At 46.0% G+C, this 17,399-nt stretch overlaps 1 protein-coding gene across 5 annotated transcripts in view; it reads right to left on the bottom strand.

Annotated features, from left to right (window-relative positions):
- The window catches only part of Hmgn3 (high mobility group nucleosomal binding domain 3), a 21,964-nt gene that overhangs the window by 4,211 nt on the left and 354 nt on the right, over positions 1–17,399 (bottom strand). For 4 of the 5 annotated variants that reach the window (XM_023718654.1, XM_023718655.1, XM_023718658.1 and 1 more), the window contains exons 2-3: positions 5,621–5,671; positions 1,203–1,232 (exon numbers count right to left, since the gene is read on the bottom strand). In XM_023718654.1, coding sequence (XP_023574422.1) covers positions 1,203–1,232; positions 5,621–5,671 — 81 coding nt within the window. The remainder of the gene's footprint in view (positions 1–1,202; positions 1,233–5,620; positions 5,672–17,399) is intronic. The other variant, XM_023718657.1, reaches the window with a different exon arrangement.

A 17,399-nucleotide genomic window follows, 5' to 3' on the forward strand; every position in this document is an offset into this window, starting at 1 on the left:
ACCAACAGCGCTCCTCAGGAGGCCCAGCCTAGCCCTCTCAGCTGCAGGACACCAGCTCTGCATCTTCATGGTGACACCAACAGCGCTCCTCAGGAAGCCCAGCCTAGCCCTCTCAGCTGCAGGACAGCAGCTCTGCATCTTCATGGTGATACCAACAGTGCTCCTCAGGAGGCTCAGCCCAGCCTTCTCAGCTGCAGGACACCAGCTCTGAGTCTTCATGGTGACACCAACAACGCTCCTCAAGAGGCTTAGCCTAGCCTCCCAGCCTCAGGACACCAGCTCTGCGTCTTCATGATGATGCCAACAGCGCTCCTCAGGAGGCTCAGCCCAGCCCTCTCAGCTGTAGGACACCAGCTCTGCATCTTCATGGTGACGCCAACAGCGCTCCTCAGGAGGCTCAGCCTAACCCTCCCAGCTCATCCAACTCTGAACTGGGGAAAGGTCCTCGTAGCACTCTGAGCACCATGTGTGGGCTGGGGATGAAGGCCATGCTCATGGTTCGTGTCACACCACTATAGGGAGATGCACTGTCAGCTGAGACGCTAAGGCCTCTCTGTCCTCTTGGTGGGTGGCTGGGGCTGCACGAGTTACACTCAAATCCTCCTCCAGCCAGGCCGCTCTGCTCGGAGTGCACACAAGGCTGCTGAGGAGGGCTGGAGCAAGGCTGCCGCTGGGGCATGGCTACACCCACCCACCCCAGCTCTGATGCTAATTCTCATCTCTCCCTTGAACATGGGCCACAGAGGGACATGCCCAGAGACAAAGTAAAACGAATTTTTTCAAAGACAAGGGAGGTTTGAGATCAGGCTGAAGTGTATGGGTTCAGACAACATTTGGAACATTTCACCCTGACGTAAGACACTAAATTAAACTTGCAGACAGAATAAAACAGTCTGCCCATTGCTGCCGATTACATACAGAGTACAAAGACTAAGGCTTTGCTGTTCAGACCTTGTTTGCTTCGAAGTGCAGCAAATGGCACCGCGGGCCTCGTATTCTTGGCAGTGGGGCCAGCTGCTGTTTTCACTGACACAGCTGACCAAGCGAACTGCCCGGCAACATGGGTCAGATTCGCTAGGAACTGTGACCTGGGAGATTTCCAAAGGGAAAGTAAACTCCAGGCCAACTTCATCTTGCTTTTGCTGCTTTGCTGGACAAAGGGAACACGCACTCAAAGACACACAAACAGCTCTGGCACTCACCGTGGACAATCTGGCAGAGCGTCTCAGGGGCTGCAAAAGGAATGAAGAAGAATGTGTTCATGTAATTATACACGGCTGAGCTGCCCTTACAAATTCACCCTAGTCATACCTGGCACTGCTGAAAGAGTGCCACGCATGACCCTGGCACCCTTCACAGTGAAGCACATCCCAAGTCCCCTAGGCTCAGGTGGTCTGCTTTCTTTCAAGACTAGGAATTGAACCCAGGACCTTGCTACGTCCCTATTCCGCCTCGCCTCTTTATAAACTTCCTGACAGGGTCTCACAAAGTAGATGAGGTTGGCCTAGAGCGTGCCAACCCTCTGCCTCGGCCTCCGAGCAGCTGCAGTCACAGGGCTGCCACTATGCTCAGCCAGAAAGTGGTTTTAAAGCAGCATGAGCTGCTGCAGTAAGTGGCCTCCTCCAGCTAAGGTGTGGTGGCAGAGCAAAAGAAGGGAAGATAAACTTCGGGCTGCCCCAAACCAGTTTCTTCTGTGATAAAATGCTGACTGGGGGAACACTGAAGTTATTTTAAAAATGAGTTCCAGTCTGACTCATTAAAAACTGGTCTTTTATAAGTTAATAGAAGAAACATACACATAGAAATCAAAATAAAGCTCTGTGTTTCTGCTACTTTGGAATAGAATAAAAATTGTATGCAGTTAACAAGACATCTTTTTACCTGTAACAAAATAAACTGCTCTACTAAACACATATTTAAAGATTTCACTAAAGTAAAACGTTCATTAATCTTTTCTTTCAGTGTCAAAAGCTTAGAAAACTGAGAGAAACTACAGAGACTGGATAGCTATATTAAATGCAAAGGCTGATATTCTCCAGAAATATTTTCCTCAAGGATGGTACAAGTCAATAGCAGACTATAACGAAAACAGAGCAATGTTGTCGGCACCTTAGGAGGGGCAACCAAAACTGATACTCCCTTACCGTAAGGAGGGCTGGCTGCCCAAGGGGCTCCCATCCCAAAAGTACAATTACTTTACTCACAAATGTTCCAGAAAGACGTATCCTACACATTTCCCTGTCCTATTACTTGCTGCATCCCCACCAGAACTTCCTACGTACACGTGGTCCCATCCAACACAAGGTACACACGCACCGCTACCTGCTGGATACATGAACGCAAGCTTTGTGTAAGGCCTACCGCCTCTGCAGACTGCACCTCCTGACAGCGGCTTAAGGGCTTCAAATGCCTCCTGGCTGAGAGGAATTGCGAAACTTCCCGACATCGTGCTTAGGTCATTGGTCAGGCCAAACTACCAGGAACATTTCTTCCCACCTCTGCATCTAAGAATTTTCTTGCTGAAAATAGAGAACCTAAACTTCTGTCTTTTAAACTACAGCAGCAAATAACACCTTCAGTAATACCTTTAACTTTGAGGTCTCAAGCTCAGATCAGAGCTGGACACAGCATGCTGAGAATGGGACACGTGGTCCCCTGGGACACCTATGCCCAGAGCAGGAAGACACCGGCCATCTGGCACCCAGCGTGGTCTAAGGCCTGTGCACCTGCAGAGGAGGCAGGCAGGCGTCAGGTGCTCCAATGGAACACCGTGACACCCACTAGCAGAGCAAGATGCACCCCCCAAGTCCCCATCGACTGAAACCCTAGAAGGACTTTCCAGGGCAGCTCTGCACGCACCTGAAGAAATGGCAGCGCTGTCCCTTAAACCGCACGGGCGGGAATCCTGTGCTGGTTCAACGCGCACAAGAGCACCAGGACCCCAGTTACTGCCCGCGCACAAGAGCACCAGGGCCCCAGCGACTGCCCGACAACTGGAGCCGGCCTTGAAGTTTCCCTGCAGCTCGAGGTCCACATGTACATTTCGCAGGGGCAGCAGGCAGGACCGGGCCCTTAAGGGGAGGGCGGCAGCCCAGGTTACACCCTGAGCAATGTAAGCATCATGTGTGGCAAACATGCATTCATAAAGAGGAGCTCTGGAGGCTCCCAGACGCCTCCTGCCAGTGGTCCACGGGGTGAGCCGGGCAGGCTCTGTGTCCTTTCACTGCCTCAACCCTTGCGCGCACCCTACTGCACACCACAGGCAAAGGCCCCTAAGCCTTGCTCACCCTCTCCCTCTGACAACTGAGCAGACACATAGATAGGCAAGTGACGTCAGCACACTCTTCGGGGCTCCAGAGACATCCCACCCAAAGCCCTTCTCGGCCCTGCCTGAAAGCTGTTTGAGCCAAAGGACTTAATTCACATCACCACAAGAGATCTCAAACAAAAAGCAGGGGAAATTAATATAAAAACAAAGTTTGCCTTCTCCCCCTACAGGTCGTGCAAAGTAACCAGTCTCTAAACATCAAACCTTTTACTGTAAAGTCATTTTATGACTTCCTCCATAAAAATGATCACTTCTGTTCTCATGCCATAAAGCCTTTTCCTACCATATTCCTTCCAGGGAGCGCCAGGAGAGACCTGCTTCCATGCAGGCGTGAAGACTGACGTTGACCATTCCCTCTCTAGCAGTCCTGATTATGCTCCTAAGTGCAGCGCCTTCCTGGAAAGCGCCATCAGCCTCCACAGCCTTCGAGTCTATCAGTGGTTGCACTGCATTTATCCGACATGAAGCAGACCACACTGTTCTGTTCCCTCTTTGAACCACTAGGATTTAAAGCAATCATTTAAGACTCAGGCTGGTTGGCAAGACTAAGAAGAAGAAAAAGAAGAAGGAAGAAAGAAGAAAGAAGGAAGCAAGAAGAAGGGCGGGGAAGAGGGAGAAAAATGGCAAAAGAATGGATTTCGTGAAAGGGCTTTGCAGGCTCCTGAGAGTTACTGTCCAAGTCTCTGAAAGTACTGTACTCGCTCAGTGTCCTTTAAATACGAAGGCACTGGTGATGAGTTTTCAAGAGGACCCCTTATGACTGCAATCTGTTCACCATGGTCATGACCCTGCATTCTCATGATAAACTGGCAAATTCAGTCTGAATTAAATTATGAAAATGAATGAATCAGTCAATCAATGAATGTACTCTCTAACAATCTTTACAGAAGGCCACCCGCTAACTTTTCACTCTTCAAACAACTCTCCTGATGTCCTAAAGACTTACTGTGAGTTTTAATCTGGTTTAAATGACATGTAGAGTTTTGTCTAGAAAAGACTTTTGTCAATAATATATACATAAATCATATGTAAGCAATATAAAATAAAACAAATAGTAATAAAAGTCCTAAATCATACACATAAAACAGGTATAGAATAAACTTTGCCTGCATCTTTTACCTATTCTGGCCGTCTTATTTGCCCTCGGGAGGACTGCCTACTCTCAATTGTCTGTTGCATGCAAGGCCTTGAAGGTGTCCACTGCTCAAAGTTCAACCTAAATGTTTCTTTTGGTAGCCGAACCCGAAAACATTTAAAGTCAGTTCCATCTAGCCAACTGTCCCAAAAGCAGTATCTTGCACTTTCCAAGGAAATTCAAGCCCAGATCACCTTGTGTCGGTTCTCCTTCTGTTTGTCTGTTTCTCTCACTGCATGGTGGCTTGCCCTTGGCCTACAGATTCCATGGCCACCCCAAGCCTGTGAGACAATGGCTGCCACGTGCCTAAACGGCAGGGATGGGCAGTTTTGTTCGTTCAGCTTTTGAAAGACTTCATTTCAGTTTCTATTAAGGATTTTTCATTTGTGAGACGGAACTTCCTTGTACACAACTTGTGTGCAGGTTTTGGTACAACAAGCTGCTCTGAAGTAGTAACTGCAGTACGCATCACCCAGTCAGAGAACTGTAACTGGAGTTGTTGTTTTTTGGTCTGTCTCTCGATCTCTTTTAATTTGTAAGTTTAAGGGTAAGAGCTGCTTTTCAAGCATGGTCTTGTCATCCAGGCACATATAATTTCCCACTTTTCAAGAGCATCTCCTTTTAGACCTTCAGAGTAACTCTTCCAAGTTCTAAGACTTTTGAAGGTTTCTGTATTTTAATATAAGCATCAATAAATTGTTGCTTAATTAGTATCCCAATATCCCAAGAATTGTCCTAATTAACAATAAAACCTTAATATTTTGACATATTGTGAATCCTTCCCGAGCTGATTTGGAATCTAAGAAACAACTTACTGCTTCTGCTCCAATTCACTCACTGGAGCAGAAAATTTATGAAACCAACAACACAGCGCATTTTGTTGCTACGGAAGGCAGACTTTGTTTTCCTTGATACATACACCTATTGTCTTGGTTTTTTGCTCAGAAGGAATTCTCAGCATCTACTCTGACAGACAGCAGGACCAACGGGTAGAATATAAACACAGTGACTAAAAACACTTCACCAGTGCACCCCCTGCAGCACACCTGGGCAAAGTGAGTCGCTGTCACAGTCGCCACTCAGGTGCAGACAATCACAACGATATTAAACATGTCAACTTAAAGAATTAGAAAATATTAAAGAACAAATATACTTACTTCCTGTTTAGTTACTTTGGATCCATCTTTGCCCTCTGTATTCTCTGAAGACTAGAAGGAAAATATTTCAGTGAATTATACTTAAATTGGAACCTACATATTAGAAGATTAAAATATATAAACTATTTTGATTCCCGGGTCTGAATACACAAAAGGAATTTCTTCAGGCAAATGTCTGCAGTGGTGCCTTACACGCATGCGCACGCACAGAGCATTCAGCCGTGTAACTACTTTACTTTCAAAATACAAACAGGGAAAGACCAGAGCCGAGTCCCATTCACCAGGTCCATGTCCCCTCAGCAATGCACATGGATCTTAGATGCGGCACTCAGAGGCAGGGTTGCCTGGGACTCACCCTTGCCCCTCGCTTCTTCCAGTCACCCTGTTCCTTCAGGGGAGGGCTAGGTGCTGGTGAACACCAGGTCGACCACAAAAGCCTCTTTCCATCCCGCATTCGCCTTGCTTTAGGCTCCAGCCCACTGCCTGATGTAATGTAACAACTTCACCCTGGACTGCTGTTTTCCTGGTGTCCCAGCATCTCCACCATGCCTCAGGTGACAGCCGGGGCCTTCCGCTCCCCACAAGCTTGCTTCCAGATCTGACCCATCCCAGGGCCATCCCTGCCATCTCCTGTGAGAGGTCAGACCTGACAAAGGCTGTGCACGACTCCAGTGAAAAGACAATGACGGTTCTCCTACCACCTTGTAGTAAGACACGCTGTAGGTTTGCAAAACACTTCACATATGCCAGTATATTTCTATTGGTTAAGAGTTAATAAGAATAAAACAATTCAGCTAATTAGAAAAATATTTGACAGTTTACAACCAAATGAGGCAAGATGGTAAATACTTTCTATGCCACAAATGTGCCACCGCAGTGAACAGAGCTCCTGTCAGAAAAAATACAAGTACCACAGAGATGTTACGTAGAGAAAAAATGGCCATCTAGTGACGCCTCATGTGAGGAACAAAGTTTACATGACCACAAAAGCCCTTGCCTGGTGGGGCTGGTGACAACATAAATTGACATAATCTCTTCAAAGAATAACTTGGCCAGATGAAGAAGACTAACCAGATGATAAGCCAGTAATTCTAGTTTTCGAAATCAGGACTAAAAGAAAAGAGTTCTTTGTAAAAATATTTCATTTGTATTACTTGTAATATGGAATGACTAGAAACAAGTCAGTAAGAGAAATACTTAAGCTATGAAACTGCAGTAGGAATCAAAAATACACGGAGTACCCAGAAAGTCTGTATAATATAGGGCAAAATTGAGAAACACAGATCACAGAACAGTAAATAAAACACAAATCCTACTTACATCCAAAATTCTGGGGAAGCCCCCAACTTTACAAAGTGAAGGCCACATATCCCCCCTGGAGCTCTGCTGCCCACAGTCCCACACCTCCCACTACCCAGAACCTCTCCCGCTTTGGAAATCCTCTCTCTCCCCAACCAACCGCTTTCTCCTCCACCACGGGCCTTCTCTCACCTGAGAGGAACTAGCCTTCTCTTCAAAGGAAGCAACTTGGAGGTTTACTTCACCAACCCTATACTCAGTCTCGTGGCAGGCAGCGGAATCTCAGCACTCCTGCGCCTAGGAAGCGGCCTCTGACGCAGACCGTGGGGCTTTCTCTCTCAGCCACATGCTCAGCTCTGTGGCCACCGAAGCCTTTGCTGTGCAGAGCGCTGAGCTCTCGGCCACACCGGGCAGGTCACTCGGCAGCTTTTCACCCACAGCACCCTCCGCCTATAATCCACATATTGTTATGCAAGTAGCACACAGTTATTATCAGAATAATTCATGGTCAGACCACTATTCTCAGTCTTTCAAGGCAGTGGAGACAGGCAATCTGGTCCAGAGACCAATCTCCCAAGAAGGATCTAGCAACATCTGTATCACATGGAAATTACTCAGAAAGGACACCTGGAAAGACACTGCATCACAAACAGAAACCAAAGGTGCCAGGACAATGTGAATGCTCTCGGGGGACACAGACGGCAGGTGCGAAGAACTAAAGCTCCAGACAAAGCTGTTTTCTGGCGCTCCCTTCACGAGGGCGTCCCTACTTCCTATTACAAGGAGGGACACATTTACAGCGAGGGACCACCAGCATTTGCCCTGCCTTCAGGGTGGCACTGCAGCATGACTGCAGCGTATGGCCTCTTAGGACAGAGGGCGTGGTCAGGAGCAGTGAGTCCATCCAGAGGCCAACTGCCTCGTCCCTCAGTGACAGGTGATGAGGCCACACAGCCCACAGGGCCATGGCCATGGTCAGGGGGGAGGCTGGAGAAAACACTCCACCAACTGCGAACGTCACAGAACTGGTGCGCAGCAGAGAGATGCACATCTTGTGTCTCCTGAGTTACGGACATGCAATTCTATCTAACGCAGTTTTAATGTGGAAGCCCCTTCCTTACATCCAGATTCCTGCAAGCTGCTTGCCTGTGTCCCCTACACAGAGTGACAGTGCACCGCGTGGAAAGGCCCACCTCCGGCGCTGGCTGTCCTCCACCCTCACACTCAGCCACGAGGAAGAGGAAGGCGGGTGCGTGCTGCGAAACAAGTGCGTCATGTTGGCCCAGCAGGCCGTCAGGAAGGACAAGCGGACAGCAAAGGCTGGGGGTGTGCAGAGGCCGCCCACGGTTTCCCTCATCCTCCAAGTGCAAGGTGGGCGGGTCTACGGGGCGCCCGCGCTAGGAGGGGCACACCGGAACCACCATGAGTCTCCCTAGCACTGCTGACCAAAAAACCAAGAGAAGCAACCTGGGGCTTTCACCCTCAAACCACGACGAGGCCACAGAAGAGGTGCTGAGCTCCTTGGCCAGCGACTGGGGCTGTCTCCAAGGACACTGCGGCTACCGGGCCCAGCTTCACCCTCCATGCTCCGCAAGGTCTCAGAGGAGAGCAGGATCCTTACAAGCCTCGGAGCGGCTTACCCAGCAGTAATAGCGAGGTGCAGGTCAGGGCGGAGCCTTTAAGTAAGTCACTACTGCCATCCCAAGAGGGTCACAGGGGGAGGACAGCACTGCTGTCGAGTGCTTCTGGCTGGGGCTATGGCTCAAGCGTACCCCAAATTGTTAGTGATAATTTTTCTACTATAACAGAATGCCTGAGAACAAGGGCTTCCAGGAGGAGAGGCCTGGCCGGACTCCCGGTCTCAGGGATGGTGAGAGGGAGGAGGAGAAGGTGAAGAAGAAAGGAACGCAAGAAGGGGAGGGGGAGAGACAGAGCTTGACACAGAGAAAAACTGACCGATACTTCTCGGGATAGACTTTGCTTGTGTTTTTGAGCCAGGGTCTCACTATGCAGTTCTGGCTGACCTTGAGCCTGACTCTGTAGCCCAGGCTGATCTCGAACTCGCAACAATCCTCCTGCCTCAGCCTCCCAAGTGCTGGGATTACAGGTGTCTGTCACCATGCTCAGCTGATTTGTTATTTCTTTTTATGGAGTCAAAATAACCAAGATATACTTTGAAAATAATATTATTTTGTGTGCTTTAAAAGCATTTTTGTATTCAATCAGTTGATATTCTAGATTACTTGAATAAAAACCCATCTGGTTCTACAACTAACAGATTTTCATAGCCATTACATTTAATCCTTATTTGACAAATTCTAAAAACCAAAGGACCTGTTTATTTTTAAAAACCAATACCTAACTATAGTTAGTGGCTTAATAATTATATATAACATGTAACGTGAAAGTATTCACATATTCCTGGGCATAAAGGGAGTACTTATTATATACAACAGAACAAGGAAGGCATGATGCGTCCCAGAAATGGCAAACTGAACACTTCAAGGTGGGATTTGAGAAAATAAGACCACTGATGCTCAGAGATGTCCACGCTTGGGGCGGGAAGTCCCACGGAAACCAGCTTCGGGAGCTAACACCACAGCCCTTAGCCACCGAATACCCAGCAGGCGTCCCGAGCATGCTCCCTACCAACAGCAGGCTTGGGCCCCGAGGGAACATGGTCACAGACAATAAGGACCCTTTGGTAACTTTCTACAATTGACACCTAGAGGTAATGGCGCCAGCCTACAGCTTGATAAAGACAGCATTTTAAACAAATGAACACTCACGTATTTACATAACTTACACCTTCTGTTTCATTCTTTTTAAAATTAAAAAAAAAAAGGGGACAAGGAGATAGCTCAGTAGAATAAGCGCTTGCCTGGCAAGAGCAAGGGCCTGAGTTCAAACCCCAGTAAAAAAAAAAAAAAAAAAACCACTATAAAATTAAAAAAAAAATCTATACGTATTTAGGACAGGGTCTACAGGGTCTCACCACACAGATCAGACTCGTAGTGATCCTCCTGTGTTCAGCCTCCCAAGCGCTGGGATTACAGGTGCACACCACCACACCCAGTCTCATTCGTTGTCTCAGCGAACCCCTGGGGGAAGGGCCAGCATGGCAGACCTGGAGATTGAACCTCAGTCCCTCCTCTGCCTAAGCAGGTGCTTTAGTCTACTGAGTTATCTGGTTGGCCCTCCTGTTCCATTCTTCGAGTGTCTTACTTTTAAAAATGTATGAAGCTATGAGGAATAAACCTATGGGGAGTAGTCCTATGCAGCTGGAATTAGCACTGTGAAAGGACCCCGAGAAGTTAAGATTTTTTCCCTTTGCAGTGAAGTGGCTCCCAAAGTTCCTCAGGCCTAGGGCACAGGTGGCTCCCCCACCTCTCCTCAGACCTGGGGAAAGGGCAGCATCCACAGGCCCTGGCACCAGGACAGCAAGCCCAACTCCACCTCCTCAGGCAAGGGAGGGAGAGGCCTCTTTGCCATAAAACGCTCCAACAGTCCTGTGCAAGGTCAGGTGGTGATCCGAGGAACACAGGCCCCTCCATCTTCTACTATATGTGGCCTCCTTTGAGCCAGTCAGCTCTGAGCAGACAAACCCTAGCTTTTGAACCTAAGGCCTGGTGATACAACAGTTAAGCGCAACATTCCTGAGTGAAAGAGGCTTGAGTTGCCATGCTCGTTCTTCCACTTCCCCACTGTGTGACCCTGCTGACATTCTCTGCTCCCCACAGCCTCGTCTGTCCCCTGTGGGACAAGGCCTGCAGGGTTCACTGGTTCCAGACCAGTTCTAGACACAAGCTCTGAGACAGACTTCTAGGAATGGAATTGCGGTGCTCAGAGACCTGTGGGCAATCTAGTACCCGCTCGGCTTCCTCATCTGTACAGTGGAGATGCGAGGAGCACACACCTCGCAGGACAGTTGAGAAGTGTAGGTCACCAATGAAAGGCTGAGCACAGCCCAACACAGACAGCCCCTTCCCTGTTAGACAGCACGATGAGCAGCTTACCTGGGCATGCGGGTGGCCTCACCAAACGGAGGTGGGAGAGAAGTACATGATAATAATAATAATCTAAAGATACCACTTCCCATATATTTTTAGTTTCCCATGCTTTTATTTAACCAAGCTACCTAATGAATATAAAGCATATGGCTCAGGCCAGGTACGTACAAGACTTTAGTAATAGTAACTATCTACATTTTAATTATAATGCATATATTTATATTAATCATGGATCTAAATTCCTCTCCAAATATTAAAATTTATAACTAATTTTGAAATTTACAGTACTTTTCTTACTTCTGAATGTGTATAGCATCCATCCCACATGTGGCTGCGAGAGCGTTGACCTTGGGCACATCTGAACGGCTGTTTCTGAACATGGCCACAAGACAGGTGATGACTCAACGCCAACCCACACCTCGACCACAAGCACCCCGTGATCTGACAGAATTCTCACAAGAAAACTAGAAGATATACAGTAAGTAGCCAGTGGAGAGCAAAAGCAACATTTTCTGATTTGGTTTATCTTCAGGCTGATCTTCAAATTACTCGGGAGACCAGCATCATATGCCAACATATTTGGTACTGTGAAAGCAGAAGCTTAAATGCTATTTATTTCAGTCACCATTTCCAAACTGTACCCTTCAGGAAAGGGAAATATATTTAACTTCAGTGTAAACAAAAGTAGCATTTTAGGGGGAGAAACATAGGGAAAGAGGATAGCGAACTGATTTGCCAAAGGAATTTTAATGTTGGATGAAGATATTTTAAAACATTTTTCTGTGAGAAAAACCAACTATGTAAAAGTGCCCCAGATTAAAGCTTACATTCTTTCAAAAACACTACCTTTGTTATCTGCCCGCTGAATGCCTATTCCCACAAGTACAGTTAACTAGACACTGGGGTGAGATCTACTGGCTGCCTATCCACTGCATAGGCCACTTGTGCTTCCAAAAATGGAAGCTAAAGATCTATTATAAGCCTGTTACTTCACTGTGTGAAAATTAAATAATTAAAAATAGCATCACATCGGTAGCCATCCATGGCTGAGTCCTCCTGACCAGGCACAATGGTGAAGTACTTCATCCTGGCCGGCCCACTCATTCCTACAGCTCAGTGGGAAAGGACACAGAATCCTGCGATCCAGCAAGGAAACTGAGGCCATGAGGGTTAGGAACACAGACAGAAGCTCCAAGTCACATTGCTTGTGAACACTGAGTGCTAAGGCACACTGGATGTTCTTTTCCTCAAGCGCACGTGAAATACTTAGCACTTTTTCCCTGGAAAACAATTTACTCATCTGCGTGTTTGATATTTACAGTCAGTACTTCCCTCTGGAAGGTTAACTATGGGAAGTAAAAGAAAGATCAGAGCCATCAATGACTTCATGATCAAGTCAAAAGGATGGTGAAGCAAAACTAATTCAAAAACAGGAAATGATGGCCAGGCGGGAGGCACAGGCTTGAAATGCCCATACTTCAGAAGGCTGTGGCAGGACTGCAAGTCCAAACTTAGCAACTTAGCAAGACCTGGTCTAGCAACAAGCAAGAAGACTATTAAGAATTACAACTCCTAACCCTGTGGTCACAAACAATCCTTTGTGCGCTTTTCTTCCTTCGGCATTCAGAGGTTGGGCCAGACTGAAAGAATGTTAATGACAGGGGAATTAACTCACTCATTCTACAAAGGTTGAGAAAATAATACCTCGCCTAACTTTCCAAGGTGACAGCACCCTGCACAAAGGTGATGGTCACGGCGTGTTTAACACCGATTGAATAGACTGAAACGTACAGTGCTGCCATGTCTGAGTGTCAACGCAGGCTCCACATCAGCATTCAGATCCAACCCAGCAAGAGCTTACGGATGGCAGGCTCTTTCACATTCAGACTAGATAGTCCCAATCTTACTGAAAAGGCAATTCTCCCCCAACGGATTTATGGATTCAATTCAACTCCTATTACAATCATGACAGCCTTTGTGTAGAAATTTACAAGCTGATTCATTAGTCTATATGGAAACACAAAACACCTAATAGGTAAAACAATTCTGGGAAAGAGAACAAAGCTAAGGACTGACCCTTCCAGATCCAAAGTCTTACTACAAAACATTGTAATCGAGACAGTGTAGTGCTGGTGTAAGGACAGACCTACAGAGCAGGCTTCCTATTTGTAATGAGCTCTGACAAAGGCGCCCAGCAAGTCGGTGGAGTACGGATTGCCTTTCTAGAGACAAATGGTGTTAAAATAATGGGGCATCCACTCACTAACAACAACAAAAAAACCTCTTAAATCCTTATCTATCCACAAGATTTGCTCAAAATGGATCATAGAGCTAAATGTAACAGCTAAAACCATGACATTTCTAGGAGAAATGAGGAGAAACTATCTATGATCTATGATTATGCAAAAATGTATTAGACATTAAATAGAGTTCATCAAAATTACAAGCTTTTGTTGTCCTAAAGATACCATTAGGACAAAATAAAGCTACAGACTAGAAGAAAACATTGTTTGCTAATACATGAAAAGATGTTCTCTTAAGAATTTTCCTGAGAAATGAAAATATATATCTATGTAATAGCTTACATATAAATATTCGCCACAGCTCAAAATCTAGAAAAACCCAAATGTTCCATAGTTTATGAAAGGATAACCAAAAATGTCTATCTGTAAATGGCATGAACAAGCACGAAGGACTGATTCAGGCTGTGACACAAGCATCTCAAACACACTAAGGGAGAGAAATCGGACACCAAAGAGCACATGTTACATCATTCCTTTTATATGAAACTTCCAGAAAAGGCAAATCTAGCAGAAAAGTAGAAGGAGATTAGCGACTGTGTGCAGCTGAGGTGGTAGAAGAGACTGGATATAAACAAAAGGAGGTTATGGAATAGCTTTAACACTAATTTAATCATGGGAGTGGTCGCACCACTTTATAATTGACCAAACTTCACATGGATGAATAGATCTCATGGTAAGGATCTTTACTACATTTTTAAAAGGTAATCTAACTTCTATCCACCTAGACTGAGTGCTAAGAGTCTGTGTCCCTCAGCACTGGACATCGATATTCAATCTTTTAAACCAACTGGCTTTAAAAACAAAAAAATCCTCTATCTCACTATTTTTCACAATGTACATCTCTGATTTCCAGTAAAGCCAAACATTTTCATCTACTCGAGTCTGTTATTTGTCCAACAAATGTCTTGTGTGTCTTTTCCACAAGGACACATGAGACTCTTTACAGCAAAACCTTTTCAGTTATATTGATACAAAATTTTTCATATATTTTAAATTTTTAACTGTTTTCTTGCCATACTAAAAATATTCATTTTTATGTAGCCAAATTTAACTATACTTTAAAGACAAATTTTAAAACTTTGTCTCTGATGTTCTAACAAGTAATGTGTATGTACATTTACACCCATATCTATCTCAACATGCCCCCACCCCCACCCTAGTACTGGGAGCTGAAACCAGGGAGCACGAACTATACCCCTAGCCCTTTCGGTTCCATTCTGAAGTAAAATGAGTATTATTTTTTTTTTTTTCTATTTCACCCACTACCTATTATGTAACATAAGAAACTGACCTTCATTTAAATCTTATAAACTAAGAAAGAGACTATACTATTAAAAGTGCTGTAGTTTGAAACTTGTTAAGTTGCCCAACCTGGTCTCAAACTTCCAGTCTCCTTGCCTCAGCCTCCTGAGCAGCTGGGATCACAGCACTGTGTGTCACTACCCTCAGCCAACAGGGGATATTCTTTTGTAAGATTGATTACTAGAAACCTTGAGCATTGTTAACTATGTATTCGTTATGCCAAACCTAATGCTACTCACCAGCTTTTCTGTTGAGGAAAACAGGTTCAATAAAAAGTCTGACGCCAGACTTCCTCCTTAAGCCTCTAAGTGTCAAAAGTCATTACTGTTTATTTGTCAAATTCATGGAAATTGCCTCATTTGAGAATATCTGAGGACACACCAAACACAACAGTTCATACGATAAGGAACTGGAAAAACAAAAGGATGTACAAATGTGTTTGCTAATCATGCCAGGACTGATTCCAGGCCTTGCTGGCTGGTGGCTCTTTGTACAACACCCAGTTGTCACATAATGCAGGACCACAGCAGGCGTTTGTGGATGTTTGACCAGAACAGTCCAGAATTCAGCCACTCACTGTCCCCTACCACCCGAGGCCAGGAATGCTTTCTTTTCCCTACTTCAATCACCTATTCACCCATCATGTAACATTGGAAACTCAACTTTAAATCTTATAAACTTAGAAAGAGAATACTGTACTGCTTTGAAAAATAATTTAGCAGTTATTAAAAAAATCTACTAGGTTTAATGTGGCTGTAGCTATTAAGTACAAATAGATCCATAAGAGTCCTAAGATTTTATATTAACATGATGACATTATGGCCCTGAATTTATATAATTAAGGTCTACACATGCTCAGAAGAGGCATCCAAATGCCTGATGGTAGAATTGTTGATTTCATGTTTAAGTCCCACCCCACCTAGCAACCCAAATTCAATCTCATTCTTTTCTCCTGTTACCTCTGGTACCTTCAGGTACGCATTCTGGAACATTAAAAGCCTAAGTATTATTCAACTGTTTCGTGCTTGCTAGCCTCAATGTGTCATTGTATCACACAAAAGTTCCAAAAGAACGGTCTGTTTTGTTTCCACAGCATTAAAATACTCCTAGGATGCTAGATACTTCCCCTGACTTTCTATACCACTTCTTGCTTTGCAGAACTTAGAAATTCCCTGAAGACTTATTGATTTCTAGAAAGTGAAACAAAGGGCTACAACAGCCAAAGGGCACTGTTAAAGCTGACTACAGTGTAGAGCAGGCAGTTATTTAGCCAAGGAAAATATCAGGGAGTAGTTCACATAAATGCTTTGGCAGTTACTCCAGCTTTACACATCTCTAACAGCTATGTATGGTTTGCCTCAAGTTTTTTTAGCTTCTTTTTTCCTATTTTCTTTTTTTCCATCTCCATGATCTTTTCTTGGTGACGATGGTTGCTAACCTAAGTTCACATGAATTTAAAAGATTTCATGGGCAGCTCTAGGGTTTGACAGATGACCATCAAAAACGTATTTTGTTTGTGACTTCCTGTGTCCAGGTACCAACCTAGATCTTTGGGCTCCACTCACACCTAGAAAGCCTTGTAATTAATCAAGGAGAGGTTTGCTGTTGTTAGAGAACAACGTCTTAGGGTTGGCCAGACAGCTCAGTGGACTAAAGCGCCTGCTTAGGCAGAGTGCTGCGGGCAGCATTCGATCCTGGGGCAGGCTGAGACAGTGACAAGCCTGGGCATGGTGGTGCGTGCCTGGAATCCCAGCACTTGGGAGGTTCAAAACAGGAGAATCACTATGAGTTTGATCTGTGTAGTGAGGCCCTATAGACCTTGTACTAAATACAAAAACAAACAAACAAACGCCAAAGAAACAGATGTCTTGAAGGGGCACACAGCTATGACTCTTCAACGGTCTGTCATCAGTGCCAGGGCTCTTGGCTAGCTCATTCTTACGAGTTGCCTTGTTTCCAGGCAAGTAAAACCATAGTCAAAAGCCAGTGAGTCCCTTAGCTCTGCTCTCCCTTTCTGTCTCCACAGAGTTGGGTGGTGACAAGAGGCAGGACTGTTGGCTTTTCCAACTCTGGCACTTGAACAAAAGTCAAGTTGAGGTCTACCACACATAAAGGCTGCACCACACATAACCTGCTGCTTTATCTACAGTTAACTCCAACTCACTCTGCGACCCATTTCTTGATGATTCTTGATTCTACAAGAATCTCCAACTCTTCATTAATCCTTTGTGAAGACAGTGCTGTCTCTCCAACACCCTCCTTCTAGTAACAACAGAATGAGGAAGCCAACATTACCACAAAATCAGTTTGCATAACGACCCTCATCAGCATTGTGAAAACGCCACAATCCAGAGGTCGTCTGGATCCTGCTAAGCAAGTGAAGAAAGGCTGAGAGTAAGGACGCCTCTCCAGCATCCGCTCCAACCTTTGCCATTAGCTCCAGAGGTGTCTACTAGCTCGGCGAGTGGAACCTCGTCTTTATGGCCTGGTTCCACGGGACACCATCTGCTCCACACGCGTGCGGGCGAGAGAGACGGCGCAAGTCAACGGCGCAGCACGAGGGCACAGTCTGCGCGCATCAAACTCGGAAGGATGCACACAACGCTCGGATTTTGGGGGCGGAGACCTGGCTGCACCGAATTACTAGCGGTGACACAGAAAGCAGAAGCCTCGGAATCGCTAAAACTTCCACCGTCTCCACCACGGGAGTGCCGACCCGCCCGTCTCTAACCCGGCGAGCGGAACCGTACTCGCGGTCTCGTGCCGCTGGAACTCGCACTCACTCGGTGGCTAGCAGACCTGGGAGCGGGCACCCGGGGACCTGTGGCCCGCCCGCCACGGCGCCGCCTCCGGGTCCCCCGCCCG

The sequence above is a fragment of the Octodon degus genome, unplaced genomic scaffold (genome assembly GCF_000260255.1).
Source record: "Octodon degus isolate 3935 unplaced genomic scaffold, OctDeg1.0 scaffold00061, whole genome shotgun sequence".
Lineage (NCBI taxonomy): Eukaryota > Metazoa > Chordata > Mammalia > Rodentia > Octodontidae > Octodon > Octodon degus.